This window comes from Copadichromis virginalis, linkage group LG12 (genome assembly GCF_057382275.1).
Source record: "Copadichromis virginalis isolate Kocher_CV1m ecotype Utaka linkage group LG12, C_Virginalis_male_GT1.1, whole genome shotgun sequence".
Lineage (NCBI taxonomy): Eukaryota > Metazoa > Chordata > Actinopteri > Cichliformes > Cichlidae > Copadichromis > Copadichromis virginalis.
The window spans coordinates 17,441,424-17,462,999 of NC_140629.1; the positions used below are offsets into that span (position 1 = coordinate 17,441,424).

The following is a 21,576-nucleotide window of genomic DNA, read 5'->3' on the forward strand; positions in this document are numbered from 1 at the left end:
TTCAGACAACAATTTTGATGACTAAAGAACCAAACAGGACAGGCAAAAAACAAACAAACAAACAAACACACAAACAAAAAAACCCTGCAGCCCTGTGGCCATTATTGGCTACATGCTGATTATTACCATTGATTGATTTTTTTTCCCCATGCAGTTTTTAAACAGGAAATAAGTTTAAAAACCACATTTGGTGAATAAAAGAGGACAGAGAGGTTTGTGTTCACATTACTCCCAAAGACCACGAAATTTACATTTAATCCAAAAGATAATAAAAAAAGATCAGAATAGCATAAAATTTTTATTACTGGGTTGCAGTGTCACATTTATTTCACATTCATTTGTGAAAACATTTCATTATATAAATAATGGGGCATGTGCTCTTGTTTACAATCCCCCCCCCCACACACACACAGCAGTGACATGATAGCTTCTGAAAATGAAGCCTAAACATAAACATATGCAACAGTATCCAACCGAACAGCCAGATATCCACACGCAAGACTTTCAGCAAGGCCTTAGAAAAGACTGAGGCTCACGAGAAAAGGGTAGATGCATTGCAGTGATAAGACATGTATTGCACTAGCATAGCTGTTCAAGGCTACTTGTCACTTTTGGAGCGATGCGCACAGACACACTCAAACAGAAAAAGACTATTCCTGCTAGACGTGCTTCTCAACTGCAGCGCAAAAAAAAAAAAAAAAAATTCCCCTTCTACTGATTATAATTAATTGCATTTGAGGTTTCTATACAAATAGGGGAGTGCTTATTTCATCTAACTTTAAGAACAACAACAAAAAAGGTGTGTACATGCACAAAGAAAAGGCAAAGGCATACAGAACTGTAAATATCCACACATAAATAGAAATTTTAAAAAAAAAGCCACTATAGTTTATTTGTCAAACTTTGTGAAATTAAAAAGTTTGACTAAGAAATTATTTCCCTATGGATAACCTGGAAATAAAGTACCATTTATTTCTGGAAATAAATAAGAGACACTTAAGGGCAGCTGCCCTCTGAATTAGACAGGCAAAAATATAATTATGAATGTTTAACTTAATCGCACATACTTTCCTTAGGCAAGCCTGAAGATTCATGCAAGGTGTTCCTTATTTGTACCATCTCTCAAAACACATTAAGGTGGAGCAGCCTTCAAAGAGTCACTGACAAAGGAGATGGCTTTAGAGAGAAAAGGAGCGAAAATTGGCGATGGGAAACAGACGCGCTGCCCAGACTTTACGCTCTACAAATTTTAGAGATTGATGAGGATTGTTGGCGAGCCAAGGCCCTCTTCCAGCCACGGTACAGACGAGGGGGTGCAACGCTGAGCTGTGCGCCGATGAATGCGGCGGAGTCGCCGTAAGTACAGTATAATAGAAAGCAAAACGATGAAGAAGCAAGCCAGGAATAAGTAGTGATTGTTGACAAAGGAGAAGCTGTGTCGCCAGTGAGAGTGCGCTCCTTTCAGGCTTTCCTGTTGGATGTCCCTGGAAGAGGTCACAACAAGAACAAGTCACACATATTACAACAGTTTGGGAAACAAAGACTGAGAGTTCTGTAGTGAAATCCAGCTCAACTAACCATGGCTGCACTCATTCACATGAACAGCATTATTTTCACTGGGCAAAATGACTTAAAGCTTGATTAGTAAACTGACAAGGAAAGGGCAACATGTGCGAGAAAATCCATCTTACCTTAAAGGCAGAAACCGTGTTCTGTAAAGTATAGCTCCAAGAGTCCACTGGACCTCCTTATCGTAGACCAATAAAGCAGTCTTTAGGTTTTTATAATTGGTTGGAAAAGAGAAGCCTGTGTGCAATACTTCATACATCCATGCCGATTTAAAACACTGGTACCTGCAGACAGGAAAAATACAGCACATGCTGAACATTCATGCAGCAGAGATATTGGAGGAACGTGACAAGTTATATGTTGTTTTCAGAAACTGCTGGAGAGTCCTGACTTACTTCAATCTATGGAGATCTGCATGTGAGGCATATAACCCAGACTCAAAGCGTTCCCTCAGAATCTTCCACTGGGTGGCACAATAACTCTGTAAATGTTTAATAAAAATGTCTGCAAAGTTTCCAATGATAAGTGAATGATAAACATTAGTATAACCATTCTAGTGCTCAAAATAACTCTACTCCACTGCTCAAAAGGGTTAAAGGAACACTGGATCATCACAGCCTAAATAAAGTTAAACTTGAGGGATCAATCCACCCTAATAGCAAGCGTGAGCCATTGTGAATCAACTTCACCTGCTTTCAATCAAATTGAAAACAGGTACAGTGGAGAGGTAACAAAACACATCTCAAAAAGGGAGTGGTTTAGCAGGTGGTGAGCACCATTGCCATCATCCCTGTTTACTGATGGCACTTGCCACTACTGGTAGCATGAGATTGTTCCCCCAGCCCATTCAAGTTGCACAGCTACTCGAGCATGGTGCATCCCTATGACAATGGGGTTTACTGTCTCCCAGCACAGTCTCAAGAGTGTGGAGGACATACAAGGAGAAGGGCATCAACTCAGCAAGCAAGACTGAAGGACCAGGAGGAACACTTCCAGAGCCCTACACGAGCTAGGGGGATACTCATGTGTATGTCACTGACTAAACTGTCAGAAAGAGCCCATGAAAGTGACATCAGGGCCCCGAGTCCTTCAGCAGGCTCTGCGCTCACCACCTAGTACCGTGGAGCTCTGCTGGCACTTAAACTTTTTTAGCGCCACTCACCTTGGCAGCCTTGGCGTACTTCGAAGCATTATAATCTCCACCCATGCGCAGCACATCCTCCATGCAGTAGTAGAACTCAGAGAAGCCATAGAACTGACTGTTGCTGTAGTCAATTGCCGGCTGGTAGACGCCATTGAGGGAGGTTTGGGTGTCATTGGTGCGGTTTAGGAATGGCTGGAGAATTTGCCTACACTGGTCAAAGTCTCCAGTGCCTCGCAGATACAGGTGCTGCGTAGGTGGGCCGATCTCATCCTGCAGGTCAGTGGGTAGACATGGGTCCAGCAGTGGAGACTCCACTGTTTCACCAATATGCTGATCTAAGAGCCTGAATAAATATAATAAATATCCGCAATACTGTGTAGTGCCACCTTTAAAAAAAACAAACAAGCCCAAAAACAGTTTAATTAAGCCAAGAGAATGACCTGCAGATCTCACCTGTTTCGGGCTGCAGTATTTCTGATGAGATTCTCCTCATATCTTTGGCGTGCTGCATTTCCTCCATAACCCAGAAAGGTGGACACATAAACACGATACACATGCTCTGTGCGATGCACGTCACACCCCAAGTTAAACTCGGCCAGTAAGTTCTTGGCGATTTCCTCCTACAGAGCAAACACACATCAGCACGAGAAGTGACTCCCTCCCTCTACTTACGCATATTCAAATTTACACACCCGCACTTCTAAAGTGCGTGTATGCATATAAACACACCTTTATTATTAGAGCAGGGCAGCCATAGTCGAGGCAAGAAAATAAAAGAGAAAGCTAAATATTGTGTCTCAAATAAGGCATCTCAAAACATCAAAGAAGCAGAGATGAACTATCAAGGGAGGCTACAGACAATCAGTGGCATATTTGCTGAGCCTGCAGCTGGCTTACAGTAGAGTCAATAGTGATGAATGGAGAGTAGATCATACAGGTTTTACCAGGAAATGATAGAGGGTGGAAGAAGGGGAGTGGGGGAGAAAAACAGAGGGTGAGTGGCAAAAACCAAAGAGCACGAAAACAGAATTGGTTGTGGATAATAACCTGCTGTGGAGAAGCAAAGCTTACAGTTTTGGGCACTTCGTACGCAATCTGTGTGGAGACACCACCCATGTCCAGGACACCTGTAGTCCTTTTCCTCAACAGCATCTCCTGCTGATCGCCGCCTGGAACATGTACCTCCACTACAGCCTCGCCGTCTTGGGTGATCGAGAGCAAAGGGGTTTGAGATTCAGTTAGTGAAGGCGTATCGTATGAGCACCGCGTTAGCAGATACAAAAGTCTCCATGGATTTAGTTAACATGCAGCACAACAGCCTTTTAGTGGCAAAAACTTAGTACACAACTGCAATGCTACCTTCTTGGATTCTTACCATTGTGCACATGGTCAAATCTTCCAAGGACAAAGTTGATTCCAATCCAAGCATAGACACCTAAAACCAATAAATACAAAGTAAATTATGATATAAGGTTTAGTGTCAGAAAACTTTTCAGTGGCTACAAAGTGATGAATCAAATAAACTCCCACTGTATTAAATATAAAACAACACAAACCATTCTCATTCTGTATAACACACTGATGTTCATTCTTGTGTACTATAAAATTTCATGTTGTAATTTTATGTATTTGTTGCCTGAACTACATCGTTGTAAATTGTCTGATGATGTGTTAAATTTCTTGTTTATTGTTTTCGTCTAACGTGCCAGGAACTCGATATTTTCACTGATTTGTTCATTTACATGCACTGTCCCTTTGAAATAAACAAATTCAAATTACGTTTCCATTTACGCACCTTCTTGTTTTCCAGAAATCACTTCCACGTGGGAATCCGAGAAGAGGAAGTTGAAGTGGACTGGGATATCTGTGCGCAGATCCTCCAGAAGTGCTTCCTGTTGACTGAAATCAAACAAACAAAATAACAAGAACTTTGCTATTTTTAACTGTAACTCAGGTCAGCTCAGGTGTTAACAGATTTGTAGTTCACGATTTTATTCTTATTGGGGTTTTACTTTTCGGGTAGGATTCTCATTCCAGCTGTGCACAGGACATACAAGGGTGTTTCCTGGTGCTTGTGTTTGGGGATGTGCTGGGCTGCAAAGCTCAGCAGTGGGTATATATAATCACTGGCTTTCTCCGGTGTTTTAGCCAATTCGGAAATACCTGAAAGAAAACACACATTAGATCGCAGCGGGTAAATAAAAGGCAGTACAAGATGCTGAAATGCGTGCATCACCATATAATATTGTGATAACAGTTTGAGCCAAACACTGGACATCTCACCTGGCTTGATTTTCATGACCACTGGCTTGCGGTTCTGATCTCGCATTTGCCGGATGTCCAGCAGTTCGTGGGGATTACCGTTGTGCCGGGGCCAGCAGTACACGAACACCCTGGAGCCACTGCTGCCACAGTCCACTACCAGACCGTAGTTCAGGTTGGGGTTGGTTGTGTCTGTTGCGTCGATATCAGTGACCCTGGCTAAATGCCTGTTGAGAATCGTAAAAGTTAGAAATGATGCTTCCCATGTTTACTAGGACATCTACAACTGGATAGTAGTTGTGTAAAACCTGTGGAAGTGATTTTCCTTTGTGATCCAGCTGACGTGCCCCTTTCCAGCAACAAGCAGCAGGTAGAGCAGCCCTATGAGGCAGACCACTAGACTGATGAAGAGCAGCTGTCTGATTGATGGTATCAGGAGCCGAGGAAGAACCTGGGATGAGAGGCTGAAGTGCCACGAAGCTGGGAAAAGGCACGAAAAGCTGATCCTGTCAACAAAAGGTAAGAGAGCCTCAGCAAAGTATGAAACGTCACAGATATGTGAAAGGTATGCAAGGAGAAACCAACCTTCCCATGATGGACATTTCTTCTACTTGTTGCTTTACTTATCACTATAAAGCATGAAGCTGGAAGATGAATATCTGCCTTGTTCCAAACGTCCTCATGTCTTCATTTATCATTGTGACCTTTTAGGGGGCAATGTTATAAATTAACAGTTATTCGCATTTTATTTTGAGGGGAACTTGAGCTCTTTTATCAAGAAGGCCCGCAGAGCCGGTACGACACAGGACATGTAGCATATTATCGCTGTAAAGGCAACGTATTTAAACTACAGACAGACATTAGCCAAACAGGAAAAGCACTGCTTATAAAAGGAAAGCCGATAAGCGCTCACACGACCTAACATTTGCGTTTCAGACGTTTGTGTTTAATAACGTTTGACTTTGGTTGTAGTAGAAAGCTAAATGATCCTATTTTTGCGCGTTTTTACTGATCGTCACTATAAAACCGGTAATGTGACGTGTTCACAGCTCCTAGCCGGTTTATTACTTACTAGGAAAGGTGTGAAAATCCCCCCTTTTCTTGAAAATGTGGCGTTTATTAGCAGCCAGATGCTAACCTCTGGCTAACTAACGTAAAGGTACGAGAAGGAATCCGGTGAGTGACGTGGTAGTCGAGACGTGGTGATTGATTTTTATCTCCGCGTAGCCCGGATCGGAAGCCTGTGAGCAAACAGCCGCCCGTCTTGTTTTTTTCTTCTTCCACGTCTAATGTAGGGATTATTGTGCAATACCGCCACCTACTTCCTGGAATTAGGTAAGAAATGATCCCCAGGTGATGTGAAATCATCGTGTTTAAAGGGAGAAGTTAGGAAAGAAAAAGAAAGGTGTCAAAGGTTTATACTGAGTTGTGCGCACGGATGGACACCAGGGTAAGGAAAATGACTTTTATTGACTGACAGGCAGAGATCATGTGCAGCAAGTTCAGGTGATTAAGGACAGGTATTGAAACGAAGACACAACACGTGTATGAATGAGATGGAAACAGTTTAATATGCGAGAGGTAGGAGGACGAGTTTAATTACTTGGGGTCAAATATCCAAGGCAATGAGAGAGAGGTGAAAAAGAGAGCATACAGTGTGGAGTGTCAGGAGTGATTTATAACAGAAAGGCAACAGCAAGAGTGAATGGGAAGATTTACAAGATGGTAGTGAGATCTGCTATGGTGGGTGGTTTGGAGATGTTTGCACTGAGATGTTTTCATTGGGAGTGACCAGAATTGACAGGATTAGAAATGAGTACATCAGAGGGACAGCACAGGCTGAGCGGGTTGGAGACAAAGGTAGAGAGGCAAGGCTGAGATAGTTTGGACATGTGCAGTGGATTGATAGTGGATATAAAATCATAAGTCATACACAAATCCACTCATGTGGTATTTAATATAAGATTTATAGCTTACTGAAAAGACAAGACATTAATATTGACTTTCTAATAAGTTTGAAAAACAATAACAAATGATTTAAAACATGGTATAAATTATACAGCACATTTTCAAATGTATCCAAGTTACTGTAATAACTCTTTTTATATAAGACAAGTCATCAAGTGTAATTTCAATATGTTCTCTCAGTGCAAAAATAACCTGTGATAACCTGCCAAAACTCGTAGAGCTATAGTAGAACCTCACACTATAAAAGGTGCACAGTAGTTTTATTTGCTGTACGTGAATCCACTGGTAATCTCTTCATTATGCCCAGACAATTTGAACATTACTGCACTTCTTGCAGGCCAGCCACTCGGAGCAACTAATTTGCCAGCAGCAACTCACATCCATATACTTCAGTCTCTTGCTCTGCTGTAATAAACTCTTCACTGTTCTAATCGTCACGTCTGTCCGCTGCAGATCAACGTGGCGTACCCGACCGAGCGGCACGAGAGGTGAGCCTGTGGATTCTGCAGAAGCACGCGGCTCATAGTTCTCTGTGCGTAGCACACTCTGTAAAGTGTAGTCCAAGGGGCACGGCAGGGAGACGAGTGAGAGCTTCTCCAGTAAAGGGGAACCGGTCAGGAGACACCTGAGGACCGTCTTCAGGGACATCCAGAACATGGCAGGCTTTATTTGGCTGTGCTCATAGGAGAAACTTCAGGGAGAGACAAAGAAGATGAGGAAAGATCTTTGATAGATTGCCAAAGTCTTGTCTGCTTATCAAAATATAATTTTCTGGCCTCATTTCTTAAGTTTCAAATAATTACTTCCTCTCACTTTATTTTGTTATATGCCACAACACAGATAGGTGCTACCGAGGCAGAAAAAAAGCTTAAAAAGAAGAATATGAACACTATAAAGGCCAGCGTTATCTGTACAATAGGGCCTCTTAAGCCTGGCAGCAAGAATAGACTTGATTTTCCTCTAATGGCATGATTAAATGTCAGATTGATGTGAAACATCATTATGAGCAGCCTACTACAAGAACACACAAAGAAACAGTGTAGAATCTTTACTGACGGGCAATACTTCCTGGTATACCATAAATAGTACCTCAGCAGTAACCTTACCTGAGTGTGAGAGAGCAAAGGTTAGGCAGACGTGGAAGATCTCCATTGTCCTGTTGATCCTCCTCATGTTCTATTTGTAGGAAGGAGGGAGAAGGCTCAGCAGAAATGAGCAGGTCTCTGAGTCTGGGACAGGCCCTGATGACTGGCAGGAGTCTGGTGTAGGAGTTGGTTTTCACCCCTTCAAGTGTAAGAGAAATCAGAGAGGACCCTGCAACTAACAGAGAGGGAAGGAGGTTGTCCAGATTTCCTGGGAATTGGACTGAGAGTCTCTGCATCTGACCGGACCAGGCCTTGAGGCCCGCGGCTAACACAGATACCTTGCTTCCTCCTCTAGTGTTTTCATTACTGTCAACACTCACAGACATGGAGCAAATGCCTGGACATAAACGACCTAAACTATCCAGAGAGTCAAAGGTTAAGCCCTTAACATCCTTCAGTTTCAGGGCAAAGTCTGACTGTGACCGATGTGTCCTTTTTTGCCCTGACTGCCTCTGAGAGCAAGGCGGCCCTTCATCTCTACTTGTATCTTCCTCACTCCCACTCCTATACTCCTCCCATGATATCCCCTCCTCCTCTTCATCCTCATTTTCTCTATCCACTGCTGTTTTTTCTCTCCTCATTCTTAAATTATCCTTGCCCTCCTTGTCCCTTCTTTCCTGCCAAACCTGTTCCAGCTTGGCAACTCCTTCCCTGCTTGTAAACTCATCTGCCAGGCTGAACTCTCTGTGCTCGATGAGGCAGCAGGCCTTTTCTATGCCCTCCATGGCTACTCTTTCCAGGGAGGGGAGCGAGAGAAGGAGGTAGGCTGCAGCAGCCACAGGTTCTTCCTCTTGTACCCCAAACCCAATATCCAGAGCCAGCAGACTGCTGAGGGGAAGAGGAGCCAGGGTTGCAGGAAAGGATGAGGACTGATCAGAGCAGGAAGTGGAAACAGAACTCTGAGCTTTAAAGGGACTGCCTGAGGATGAGCAGAAAGCCCCACCTCCAAGAGGAAGCAATGCACCTGGGGAAAGCAAATGACAGTGGGATACATCTAGATGCCGCAACAAACGGCAACGGTGAGCGATTGTTCTGATTACATGCTTGTCACAGGACATGCCAGTCAGAGAGAGGGAGCGCAAAGCAGGAAGGCCATGGAGGGTTTCGGAAATGACCTTTGAAGGTAGCTGCTGGGCTCCAGACAAATCCAGACTCCTCAAATCCTGAGACAAAAACACAGAAAATTCAGACTCACAATAAATAATCAGACAGAGTAAAAGATGAGACACGGACATGGAAGCGGTGGTTTCTCTCTAACCTGGCAGCGTGCAGCAATGTGAGTGCAGAGGGCTGGGGTGACCAAAGCAGGACAACTTTCCAGAGACAGACCTCGAAGCTGGGGAACCAATAGGAGGTGGAGGGCTGCCCTGGACAACTTCTTTCTGCTGCACAGCAGGCATGTCAGCTCCTCAACCAGTTCACTGGCTACAGGCAGAGTTAAAGAGTAGAAAAAGAAACATCCACAAAGATATCATTAAGACACGTACAGCAGGGGATCACTTATAGTGATTTAATCAAATCTGTGCTGCTGCTTTTTTAAATTTCTCCAGTTATCATTTTTTAATTAACTCACTGAGTAAGTTGAAAGGCCCCATGATGTATCTGAATGAATATTGATCCAGGTAGTTATCGGTATAGTCTTTCACCCACACTTTTTTCATGTTGTCAGCAAGGCTTAGCAGAGACAGCTGCCTCAGTGAAAGGACCGGACCATCTTCATCTGTCCTCCAGCAGTCTCCTGTTCTCTGCCTCCTGCGCCCAGGTCTAGCCTTCGCCCCACCACGTTCAGCCAAAGCCCGAAATAGGGGCATTGTGGGATTTCAGCTGACTTCAGGGCTGAAGTGGTCAAATGCAACAAGTGATGAAGGGTTAAAAGTAGAAATTGCTTTCTTTCATAAATTCATAATGTTGATAAGGAGTTTTAACTCTTATGTAATTTGAATGGTGTCATTAGGATTGAAGTTATTTTACCAACAATGTTAAAAAAAACCCCCCCCATATATAGACACATATAAAACTGACACGGTGCACACACCCCTCCTCTCACCGATCAGCGTTCATATCTAAACATTAAAACATACTAGCTGATGTTAATAACTACTTTGGTGTTCGTGTGTGAATGAGAGTGTGGGTGGTTAACCAAGCTACAGTAAACTGTTAACTATCAGTGCTGCTGTCTAACTAACTCGCCTTTGTAGTTACGGAAAGATTGAAAGGAGCAGAATGTATTGTTTAGAATAGTTTCCAGTGCACTGACACCTACCTGGCAGATGTAACAGTGTGCTGTCTTGTCGTTATGCGAAAACAAAGCACAGTTGTGCCTTGCTCTGACGCTTTCAACACTTCCTGACTGGACGCTCGTCATATGGAAGATTTTTCCCTGAGTTTTGTCTCCCAGGAGCACTTCGTGTCAGGTTGCCTGACTCAAGTGAACTTCCCCGGTCTGAAAGTCCAGCGGAAAAAAAGCAGTGCTCGAGACTTCACTGGTAACCCGGTAGGGCTTTCTGAAAAACTTAGGGAGGGACCGAGTGTGACTGAACGTCAAGTTACGTTCAAGGTCAGTGTGAAGTTTCGGAAAAAAAATGTTATAAATGCAAATTAACTGATTATTATCACTTTTGTTATCTTATCTGCAAGCAAATTGTCTATGAATGTAATACTAATCATTAATTAAGGCGTTCTGTATTACTCTCAGGAAAAGTCTTTTAATTATGTGCCTGTAAAGTAACTTTAAATGCTGATATTCGTGAATCTTATAAATGAATCTTGAACTGTGTTTAAGATACTTGTTGTTAATTAAAAAGGTTTACAACCTTCCAACATTTACTTATGTTGCAATGCCACGACGCAAAATACGAATACTTTATGTAATACCACTTTGTACCACACGATGGTGCTGCAAGACAATAGTAGGACTGAGTCTACGATTGAGAGGAGTAAATATCGATGTAGGCAATTAAGATAAATAATTGAACTTCCGCTTGTCTTTCTACACAATGTGAGCGCTCAAAAGCTTTCTGCTACAAGTCTCATTCACACAGTCACACATGTATATATTTTATCTATATACCTAAGCACTTTTACCTGAGTGTGTCTGCACTTAGATATCGAAAAAAAGCACTTGTATGAACGTGTGTGTGACTGGGTGACTGAGGCTTGTAGTAAAAAGCACTTTAAATGGTCAGCTAGAGTACAAAAGCTCCATAGAAGTCCATTTATCTAACATTCGCACACAAATGAAGCAAGGTTCAATATTTTACCCAGAATGCTTCAAGATCAGCTTTCAGACTGGTGGATGACACGCTCCACCACGTGAGCCGCCCTCCAACCTTACAGTACCTGGTTTCTGAGGTGGGGTCCCATTCAAGTACTAAACAGGCCTGATGCTGCCCAGCCCCTGAGATCAGATTGATGAGATCAGGTGTGCTCAGGTGTTATGGTTGTAAGCTGTAAACAAATCATTCACAAATAACACAACACCACCTCATCAAGTTAATTGTATTGCTGTTTTGTTGTATGTTTACAATGGGTGAAATAAAAACGCTGTTTCTGTTTTGTTTACTTTTTTTTCAGATAAAAGTGCTTTATGATGCTTTTATACTGTAACTGTTCCGACTACCGTTTTCTCCCACGAGTGGCTGTGAATTTTAGCGTGACATCTTCTGTTTTATGGGACGTTTAAAAAAAAAAAGAAAAAGAGAAGAAGCCTTGATGTCAGTAGGACATGCCACTACAGCCAGCTTCATGTCTCCAGGCTGTCTCTCCCAGACTGTATAAAATTGCTAATTGAAGGATGTGTAAGCTGCCTGTTTTGCTGGAAAGAAGGGCCAGTGTGTATTTTTTTTATTCCACAAAAAATAAATTGATAACTGCAAATTAAATATCAAAAGAAATCAATACAATCTTGGCGTCATTCTTTATTTCAATCACAGATGATGTCACACATCAAAGACGAGCAAGTTTGCAAGACTTGACTTTTATTACAGTGCGATAAAAAATTAGCAGTTAAAAAAATTAGACTTGTCTTAAATACAAGTATTAAAGCTAATACATATTATGCAATAAGTTCAAATTATTATTCTCTTCATTCCCTAACAGCTGAAAAAGTCTGTTACAGTAACCTATACATAGTCTGTTTGAACTATAACTGGCAGCACTGACACACTGAAAATATTCTCAGTGAATTAAAGCTGACTATGGATTTGTATGACCACCAGGTAAGTTAGTAACAAAAAAGTTTGGAAATGTTTCATTTTATCGTATATATGTATAGAAAAAGTCTCACAATTTAAAATGTAAGACCTCAGTTAAGAGCTTTCTATTAAGCAGCAAAACCCCAGTTCCCAAAAAGATGGGACTCTATGTAAAAACCCATATTTAAATTACAATAAAATACAGAAAACATATCAAATGTTTAAAATGAGAAAATGTACGATTTTATGAATAAATCTTGGTTGATTATGAATATGACATCAGCAGCACGTCTCAAAACAGTGAGCAGAGGACAAGAAAAGGCTGGAAAGGTAAGTGGTACTAAAAAGAAACAGCATGGTTTCATAGTAGAAGAATCTGGGTGGATGCTTTAGCTGCACAAGCATTAAAAATTGGAGCATCAACCACTGAAGATAATCGGGTCAGGCACTGCAGTGGCACACTGAGCATCTTTAAATCACAAGCACAAAACTTCGTGGACAATTGTGACACTGAAACATCAACCCGCAATAGAAAACTAGTATTTAAAACTTCTCCAGGATTTAAAAAAAAAAAAAAAATTTAAGGAAGAAGTTTAAATAATAAGCATGATGACTTTGTGAACAAATGGAAGATTTAAAAAAGTGCTTTGTTAATCAGAGAGTGGTGGTGCATTAGTAGTAGGCAAAAATGACACACACCTGGCTCTCTTCTGGCAACAACCGTCTAAAAAAGTGCAAAGTTCAGTTATTAAATCCCTTATTCTCCTTTTTACAATGTAGCAGTTATGTTTAAAGACTCATGCAGCAGACTGTATTCCAGCTCAGGTTACCACTGGGCTTGTGTGAATTGAAATACAGTCTCTGTTTTATGCTCTGATTAATTCAATTTTGTCTCTTTTGCAGGCACAGGGTTGATTTCTGTCGTGTTGGATATCCTGGACCTGTATTTTAGGCTGTGAGACAGGTACAGTTGTATTTATTCTGTGATCGGCACCACCCTCCTGCCAGCTACAAACACCTCCACGATGTTACGATCATCACCTGACACAGAAAAAGAAAGGGAGATAAGCATAAAGCAAATGGCTCGTAACTAGGGATGGGTACCGGTATCCGGTGCCATCTGACATAAACGGTAGTAACCAGACCGAAAAGCAGCGAACATTTCGGTGCTTTTTTTTCCTGAGCTGTGAAACACTTTAGATTCTAGCCAATCATTTTACGTTTCCGAGGATAGTAGGCGGGCCCAGGTACGTACGTTCTTTTAGAGCAGAGCTACAGATTAAAAATGCCCAAGGCGAAGCGGTCAAAGTCTGTCTGTACTTCACAGCAAAATATGCAAACTCAGCAGCCTGCAACAAGTGCTTTAAGCTGATACTGTCAAAGGAGGTAACTCCTCAAATCCGATGAAACACCTGGCGACGCATAGCGTTTTTTTTAAAAGCCGAGAAATGCGCCGTATTTGATAGCTTGCTGCGAGACCTCACACCGTGCACATCTACTGCGGGTGTGGTGCCTGTTATCGGATTCGGAGTTTGCAACATCCCCAGAGAACCCGAAGAGGAGAGTCCTGGCCCCTAGCCCTGCCAGTGTAGCAGAAATGATGACGGATGATGATGGCAGCAGCAGCCGTTCTTCTCTGCGTGAGTAGCTTAATGTTGTTTGTGTGTAATTTACGTTGAGTAGGCTAACCACGTTATTACATCAATGCACATAAGGTGAACTAGCAAACACCATCATAGCTACATGCAGCTGTCTTCTTGTTTGATGGCAGATGCTCCCTTCACCCTGGCCAAAAAGGCTAAAATGACCAAAGAAAAAGTGGAAAACAGTTAAACACGAGAAGTTTTTGGACAAAGTTTGTGTTTTTTCCATTGATTAAGCACTGCCTCCAGCCAAGAGTGACACCATATATGCCCCATAGCTGCAGAAAAGGCACACATTGTTATCTTTTTACAAAAAAAAACAAAAAAAACAAAAAAACAGCTGAACATGAGAGGTTTTTGGACCAATTTTGTGTTCTCCATTCTTTAAGCACCGGCACCGTTTCAAAAGTACCGGTTTGGCACCGGTATCGGATAAAACGTAAACGATACCCATCCCTACTCGTAACACATCAAAGTCACATTAAACTGAGATTTTCTGGTGCAAAAAGAAAGTGACACTCACCCAAATTCAAGAATTTTTCCAAAAGAATCTGAAATTCAAGATATTATAGATTATTGTGAGACTCCAATTAGAGTTTATTTAGTTAGTTTGTTTTGCTTTAATTCATTCATTTCAACCAATTTAGACCAACCTTTGGTTCCTCGTCCTGGATGAGATCGATAGGCCCACCCTCAGCAGCTACATTAATCCTCAGGGCATCAAAGTCTTTGCCAACTTCAAAGTTCCCTGTTTGGTCATCTAAGGACAAGGCTACAGAAAGACAGGCATAATAAATAAACAGTTTCTTAATGTGGGGACAGTTAGTTCATCAAAAAGATGAGATATATGACTACATAGCTACTGAGCACATGCCTATTACTATTTCTGTTATCATAATAGTGCTAATCATAATGTTTACTAAAGAACTTCTAGTTTTGAATGGCTTACCCTGACTGCCTCCCAGTGTGGCTATTCTGAACACCTCCTCAAAACTGAGTGTTTTGTATTTTGGGTCCTGGATGGTCAAGACTTTAGATGCATCCAGAGCTCTCCTCACAGCATCGAGCATAGAGGCGGAGTAGCCTCCAGCCACATCTGGTACAGCACCACAGACACAGACAGGACAGGGCAATGAAAAAATATGAAAAGCAACCACTTGGTTTGTCAGGATTTCCAGGACGGCGTTGTCAGGTTTTCCCTATAATCGTAAAAACGTTTTGAACATTTGCTGTGGCACCATTCTAGTGTTAGTGTGTGACATCACTGATTCCTGGATCTTTTCCTTATTATTCCCCACCACTTCGTGCTGCAGCAAAAGCATCTATTAAATCAAAAGTTTTATCAACTTTGAGCTTAACTTCACACCTTTAAGCTGACCTGGATTCTGAAGCTCCCAGTTGTATAATAAAACTTTAAAGTGATTGTTGCTGAAGATTAGTTAATTAATAACAATGTGCACTAGTGTGGGCCAGAGTTTACAAAATCTTAATCATCACACATCATTTTATGACTTCCTTATGGTGTGAATTGGTCTGTTTGCAAAATTAAAACTGTGTTCACACTTGCTCTGCTCTCCCACCTGTTCCCAGCCCCAACTTTACTTTGTGTTTCAGGACGTTGCGGACATTTAACACTCCACTGCACAACCTGGATAGATGGTGAGAGAGAGAGAGAGATGACAATCAAACTCATTCATTATGTAAAACTTCATAGACTTTATTTCATGGCTCTTGGTCAGATATGGTTCTAGAAACCATAAAGTACTTACGAAAAGTTGGAATTGGGACAGTGGGACAAAGAGGCTCCAGTCTCTCTGAACAGAGCCAACTCTTCATCACTGAGGTGGCACCCGTGGGCCATCACTGTCTGTGAATCACCCCATCATTAATAGTGTCAGTGGTTGTAAGTATTTATATAATGTTTTGTGTAAAAATGTCTGATCGTGTGCAGGCAGGAGTGTACTAACCTTGTCAGTTAGCAGGTTGTGTTTGCGATAGACATCTGTGTAAGACTCTGATTCGGGAAACAGCTCCTTTACAAGCTTTACTTCCTCATGAGTTTCACTGATATGACTCTGACAATGAAGAAACACATCAGATATTCAAGTGATAGCTTAAGAAAACCTCTGACAAAAGCTCTAGCATTCAGATTGAGTGGCAGCACAGTTGCTGCATTACGCCAAACATGTATGTGTGCATTTTACCTCATCGTCCCAACATTACATTGTCTCTTTGGAATACAAGTCTCCTGCAGACATAGCCTAGTTTGACTCACCTGAATGTGCAGGTTGTTATTTTTAGCGATTTCTCCCAGCTGCTCGAGCAACGCTCCTGTGCAGGATGGAGCGAAACGGGGAGTCACCACAGGCTTCACTAAAGGGTACTGCCCTCAGAGGACGGAAGGAGAGACTATCAGAAAACGTATTTTTTCTAATATCTTTGAAAAGTCCTGTTTATTGTATTAAAGAATCTTACCTTTTTCTCCAGAAGCTCTTTAATGAACCTTCAGAGAGCAAATTAACAATGTAGTTTATTTATCTGTGGCAGATACATTTACTGATATCAAAAATTATCTATTTTTGCAACTGAAACTTGTGCTGAGAACAGATCTGCTGGTAATCATGTGTACTGAAGCACAACTGGCATATTTGTGTGATTTTAATGTCATATATTTTGTTTTCATGTGTGATTCTGTTAAATTGGGACCTTAAAATTTTAATTCAGGGAAAGATCCTAAGTAGAATTAGATTCAAGGTTATGCCATAAGGGAGCATCCCTTACATTAAGGTTCTGGTTTTCTTAAAGCTCCGACCTCAACCCCATTGAGAATTTGTGGACTACGCTCAAAAGCAGAGTTTGTGCAGGAAACACAGGAACTCTACCAGTTGGTCAAATATTCAGCCAGAATCATGCCAGAAGACTATGGTTGAGGTGCAACTTGCTAAGTGTATTTATATATTTGAAACCGTATGTAATATTTTGACGCTGTGTTGATTACTGAAAATCCCATGTAAGTCTAAACTTTTGGAACCTATTCTTGGCTTTTACACTCATCAAAGATGTGTGCTGTACAATCATTCCACCACAGAAAACAATCAGTTAAAAAAGACCATGGCAGCCAAGCCCATGAGTTTATGTTGACTTTTGACCACAATTACAACCAAACAGGTGATACCTTCACTGTTCTTTTCCACTACTGAAAAAGTATTTCTTTTTACCATATAGTGTTGACATGTCTGTCTATGATATCAGATTAACTCCCACAAAAAAAAAAGAAGTTTGTAACACATTTGGCATCAATCTGGAAAAATCTGTATCAGGGTCTCTGACATAAAGGCTTAAAGCTTAACTGCCTCTTTTACGATCCAGACTAAATAATTACAAAGTAACCAAACCTGTTCTGTCATGGAATATCTTTACATTGAAAGAACATTGTAACACAACATCTGCTTTACGGTATTAAGCCTCTAATACCTACCGACAGGTCTCGTCTTGAGAGTCCTGCAAGGTCTCTTTGTAATGTTTCACACAATCGTTCCTGTCCATGCACACCTTGCCAACCAAAGCACGCTGTCCAAAGTCATCTGCAAGAAAGGCATCAGTGAGTAAACAGGAACATAAGTAAACATTCATCCTTTCAAAGCTGTTACTGAGTATTTGATTTAATTAGATTTTTGAGGACAAAGCTCAGTCATTGTCAACTCATGTTAAATGAAGAGTATTTGTGCAGTTGCGATGCTCACATATAATAAACAGCCTCCGTAATGTCACCTGTGTGTCCTTGAAAGGCCCTACACATGTCAGAGTAAAATCTTGTTCTAACTCCTTATGCCAGTCATCTGATATAAATGCACGCAGAGCCATTTTCTAAATAAATATTGTGTAATGTGGAAGTTAGTGCATTTTAGTGCTAAACAGGTTCAGCAGCACCGCTTGCAATAATATGGCTTTTTGTTTTGATAGGACTAAAGATAGTTTAGGTCAGTCGTTCAGTTAGCACGACACCAGAGGCCTGATACGGAGGCAGCTAAGTGAAATAATTAGGAATACTCCTGCTACCAGGCTGAGTTTATCCCAGAGATGTACTGTTTGCAACCATTAAAAAATGCTTTGTTAAACAGATTATTGTGCTGTAAAATCCTCAGGTGATCAGGTTACAGAAGTTAGGATGTAAGACGGTTGAAAAACTGCACTTTCTTTTACATCCCATCGTTAGACAGCTGCATTATTTTTCATCCATGGACATGCCCACACGTGATTTAAGCTTTCTAGGTGTGTCTCGTCTTTGCTTGTTTATTATCTGTGTATATAAGATGGAAAAATTTCTATTTCCCCCTGTAAAGTGAAGTGAATGACTTTTATGGGATGATGACGCTACTGCTCACTTGATATATGACCTCAGTAAACATTTGCCTAGTTTGTTTATGTTCTCGATCACAAGTTTCAAGCCCATACAACAGAACATGATGTTCTTTTAATAAATGGCCCTCTCAATTACGGAGAACAATATTACACATTGTGGCATGCTTTAGGGTGTAGCTTGATAGGCTAGTCACTACAAATCTCAGATCTACACCTCTGTTGTCAGGTGTGGTTTCATAACTCTAAAATTATGTGGTCCAGCTATGATAAAACATTTTGTGTCTGATCTGTCGGAAAAACTATATCGCTGTATCCGAGCTTGAACCTGGACTGAACAAATTGGTTTGTTGCAAGTATATTCTTAAGCTTTTCTCATGTTAAATGTACGGTTTGGAAATACTCCAACTTGCCTATACACAAGCACATGCCTCTGTTCAACAGTTCAGAGTTCAAAGTTAAGAGTTCAATGCCCCTGATTGCACAAAATGACTCTGTAAAGTTGCCAATAACAGGGTTTGATGCGTTGGGGTTACATCATTACAAATTCATGTGCGTGTGTGTTCAGTGTTATATAATATGACAGGAACAAGATAAAGCTAGGGTATAAAGGTGAAGGACCATTTCTCTGCAGTGTTTATGAAACATATCGTTAGAGTGAAGAAAGGCAAGAAAAAAATTAAATAACTGAGTCTGAGTCAAAGCATCATAACATACTGCACATGATGATGATTGTAAAGAAGTGAGACAAACTAGTATTCTGATGATTTTTAGGCACTTTTATATTATTAGCACAGCCTTCAGTAAAGTCCGCTTCCTTATCTTGTCATCTTAAATTATGGAAAATTTAAAAATATCATCGTAGCTTATTACACATAAAAAACAAATGTGATATACATTTAAAGAATTAAGAGGCCTACTGTAATGCTTCAAAATAAACATTCAGCTCAAAGTGTGTGTTTGTGCATGTGTTTTAGTATAAGACATCTTACTTGCAATCTGGCCCAGCAAAAGAGAAGCTTCAGTGTGAATCGTAGCAAAGTAGCATGCAGTCGTTGTTCCATTTCTCAGAGTTCTTCTCTGTAAAGCACAGGGATCATATCACAGGATTAAGACCAAATCAACACTTCTGAGACCCTTAACTCACAGGCTGAGTCACAATCCGATTTCTTTTTTGGCTTGTTGAATGTCTTTAATCAACAACTTTGAACTGATGCAAATGTTCAAAGTTTCACATCAAGAAATAAGTGTCCAAAGTCACTTGTCTCTTGATGTTGGCAAACTCACCACTATTTGACTGTAGACCTTGCGGGCGAACTCCAAGTCCTTGAAGCATGACTCCACAGGAAAGGTGTAAGCATTAAGCCACTGCAGTAACGGCATGTCCAATGCGGTGCCAGCGTAGCTGTACTGTGATGCATGGATGTGGGTATCTACAAGTCCTGGCATGAAGAACTCACTAGAATGAAGCAAGCCAAAAAAAACTGCTTTATGACATATGAAAGAAATCACTTTCTTCCAATACAAGATGAGCATCCATCTATCCATCCATTTTCTTTATATCTATATGTGTGACAATATAATGCAAACAAGCTCTGATTTACTATAATGACATCAAGATTATATAATAAACTTACTGTTGTGCCAGCTGAGTGATGTCAGATGTTTTGAATCCAAAGGTCTGGGACAGTTTTTCTAACTCCTTGCCTTCCCTAATAAAAGCAATCTGACCGCAGAATGTAAATTAGACCGGGGTTAAAAGCATACATGCAGAAAGGTGTTTGTAATTAAGCAAGCTGAGAGAACTGAGAGCTTAGGGGGAGGCTTTGGAAGAAAATAGACAGCTGTATATTTTTAATACGTTTGCTTAAAATGTATTTTCATCAACAGTTTACAAACATATTCCTTTGTCCACAACAACCGAGACCAGAATCTATTATGGATTAAAAAAAATTCATATTAAAAGTTATATATCTTTTTTTTTATTAGACACGTTGTAATCAGGCAGGTGCACTGTAGGCGTCTATTTATAATATAAAGTGTTCTGTACCAGGGGGTTTACTGTTGGCCATACTGCCAAAGTTGCTCAGCAACAGCTAATTATATGAGAAAATTAAAATAGCCTTGCCTGTTATACCAGATTTACGCCCTGAAGCCTGATTTACCCCTTTGTCAGTTAAAAATAGTCATCAAGATATTTATCAAATGTAAAACGCAAACAATGTATTCTGGAATTCCACAAACCTTTCCCTGTGCATCCACTCCCAGGAGCGCATCTTTCAGGATCTGTAGCGCCGTTTGCTGAGTCGAGTGGACAAACGTGCCCCTGTAGACGAAGGCTATTGCAGTGTCGGCTCGGTCGGAGTTCGCCATTTCTTCTCCATGTAAGTCGCGGTGCAGCAGTGAGATACAGCGGGATCGAGTCGGGTATTTGTCCTCTGCCAGTGCCAAACACCACCTGACGGCAGAGGTCTTGAGCAGCCAATGAGAGGACAGGGTGTGCATGTCGGGATCGTCCCGTCTATATGTTACAACACTTGTAACGTGTGATCTGATAAGCTTAAGGATGAATTTCATGTTTTGCCTTTGTTATCCTGGCTTAGTATGAGGTGCGTAATGCAAAGTATCAAAGTTATCCACGAGTCAATGCTTTCTGCTGAATAGTAAACTTTGTAGTGGTCAAGGTTTCTAAAAAGAAACATGACCACTCAGAAATCAGCGCAAAAGACAGAAAAAGCTCGCACTTTCCGTCGTTTCTTTTGCGCAAATTTAGACGTAAGCATATATACAGGGAGTGCAGAATTATTAGTATTTTGTCCACATCATCCTCTTCATGCAGGTTGTCTTACTCCAAGCTGTATAGGCTCGAAAGCCTACTACCAATTAAGCATATTAGGTGATGTGCATCTCTGTAATGAGAAGGGGTGTGGTCTAATGACATCAACACCCTATATCAGGTGTGCATAATTATTAGGCAACGTCCTTTCCTTTGGCAAAATGGGTCAAAAGAAGGACTTGACGGGCTCAGAAAAGTCAAAAATAGTGAGATATCTTGCAGAGGGATGCAGCAGTCTCAAAATTGCAAAGCTTCTGAAGCGTGATCATCGAACAATCAAGCGTTTCATTCAAAATAGTCAACAGGGTCGCAAGAAGCGTGTGGAAAAACCAAGGCGCAAAATAACTGCCCATGAACTGAGAAAAGTCAAGCGTGCAGCTGCCAAGATGCCACTTGCCACCAGTTTGGCCATATTTCAGAGCTGCAACATCACTGGAGTGCCCAAAAGCACAAGGTG

At 41.2% G+C, this 21,576-nt stretch overlaps 3 protein-coding genes across 4 annotated transcripts; all 3 read right to left on the minus strand.

Moving 5' to 3' along the window:
* Window positions 1-285: 285 nt before the first annotated feature.
* entpd4 (ectonucleoside triphosphate diphosphohydrolase 4) lies at window positions 286-6,163 on the minus strand. 2 transcript variants are annotated; one of them, XM_085475082.1, is made up of 13 exons: window positions 6,048-6,163; window positions 5,561-5,679; window positions 5,284-5,481; window positions 4,997-5,202; window positions 4,726-4,876; window positions 4,509-4,612; window positions 4,089-4,148; window positions 3,761-3,915; window positions 3,167-3,333; window positions 2,732-3,056; window positions 1,965-2,050; window positions 1,692-1,853; window positions 286-1,484 (listed from the first exon to the last, which is right to left on the minus strand). In XM_085475082.1, the coding sequence occupies exons 2-13, from the start codon at window positions 5,575-5,577 to the stop codon at window positions 1,250-1,252; spliced, it is 1,866 nt and encodes a 621-aa protein (XP_085331208.1). In that variant the 5' UTR covers window positions 5,578-5,679; window positions 6,048-6,163; the 3' UTR covers window positions 286-1,249. The 2 variants fall into 2 exon arrangements, with proteins under 2 accessions (XP_085331208.1, XP_085331209.1); XM_085475083.1 differs by having other exon boundaries at window positions 3,785-3,915; window positions 6,048-6,162.
* Window positions 6,164-6,915: 752 nt separating this feature from the next.
* On the minus strand, window positions 6,916-10,564 carry LOC146696789 (uncharacterized). The gene is made up of 5 exons (XM_085475081.1): window positions 10,352-10,564; window positions 9,662-9,924; window positions 9,347-9,513; window positions 8,050-9,251; window positions 6,916-7,634 (listed from the first exon to the last, which is right to left on the minus strand). The coding sequence occupies exons 2-5, from the start codon at window positions 9,897-9,899 to the stop codon at window positions 7,241-7,243; spliced, it is 2,001 nt and encodes a 666-aa protein (XP_085331207.1). The 5' UTR covers window positions 9,900-9,924; window positions 10,352-10,564; the 3' UTR covers window positions 6,916-7,240.
* Window positions 10,565-11,987: 1,423 nt separating this feature from the next.
* gda (guanine deaminase) lies at window positions 11,988-20,698 on the minus strand. Its single transcript, XM_085475084.1, has 14 exons — window positions 20,528-20,698; window positions 19,921-20,009; window positions 19,571-19,742; window positions 19,276-19,363; window positions 17,403-17,508; window positions 16,400-16,427; window positions 16,200-16,307; window positions 15,892-15,999; window positions 15,694-15,791; window positions 15,505-15,572; window positions 14,874-15,020; window positions 14,578-14,696; window positions 14,448-14,475; window positions 11,988-13,322 (listed from the first exon to the last, which is right to left on the minus strand). The coding sequence occupies exons 1-14, from the start codon at window positions 20,654-20,656 to the stop codon at window positions 13,258-13,260; spliced, it is 1,353 nt and encodes a 450-aa protein (XP_085331210.1). The 5' UTR covers window positions 20,657-20,698; the 3' UTR covers window positions 11,988-13,257.
* Window positions 20,699-21,576: the final 878 nt, after the last annotated feature.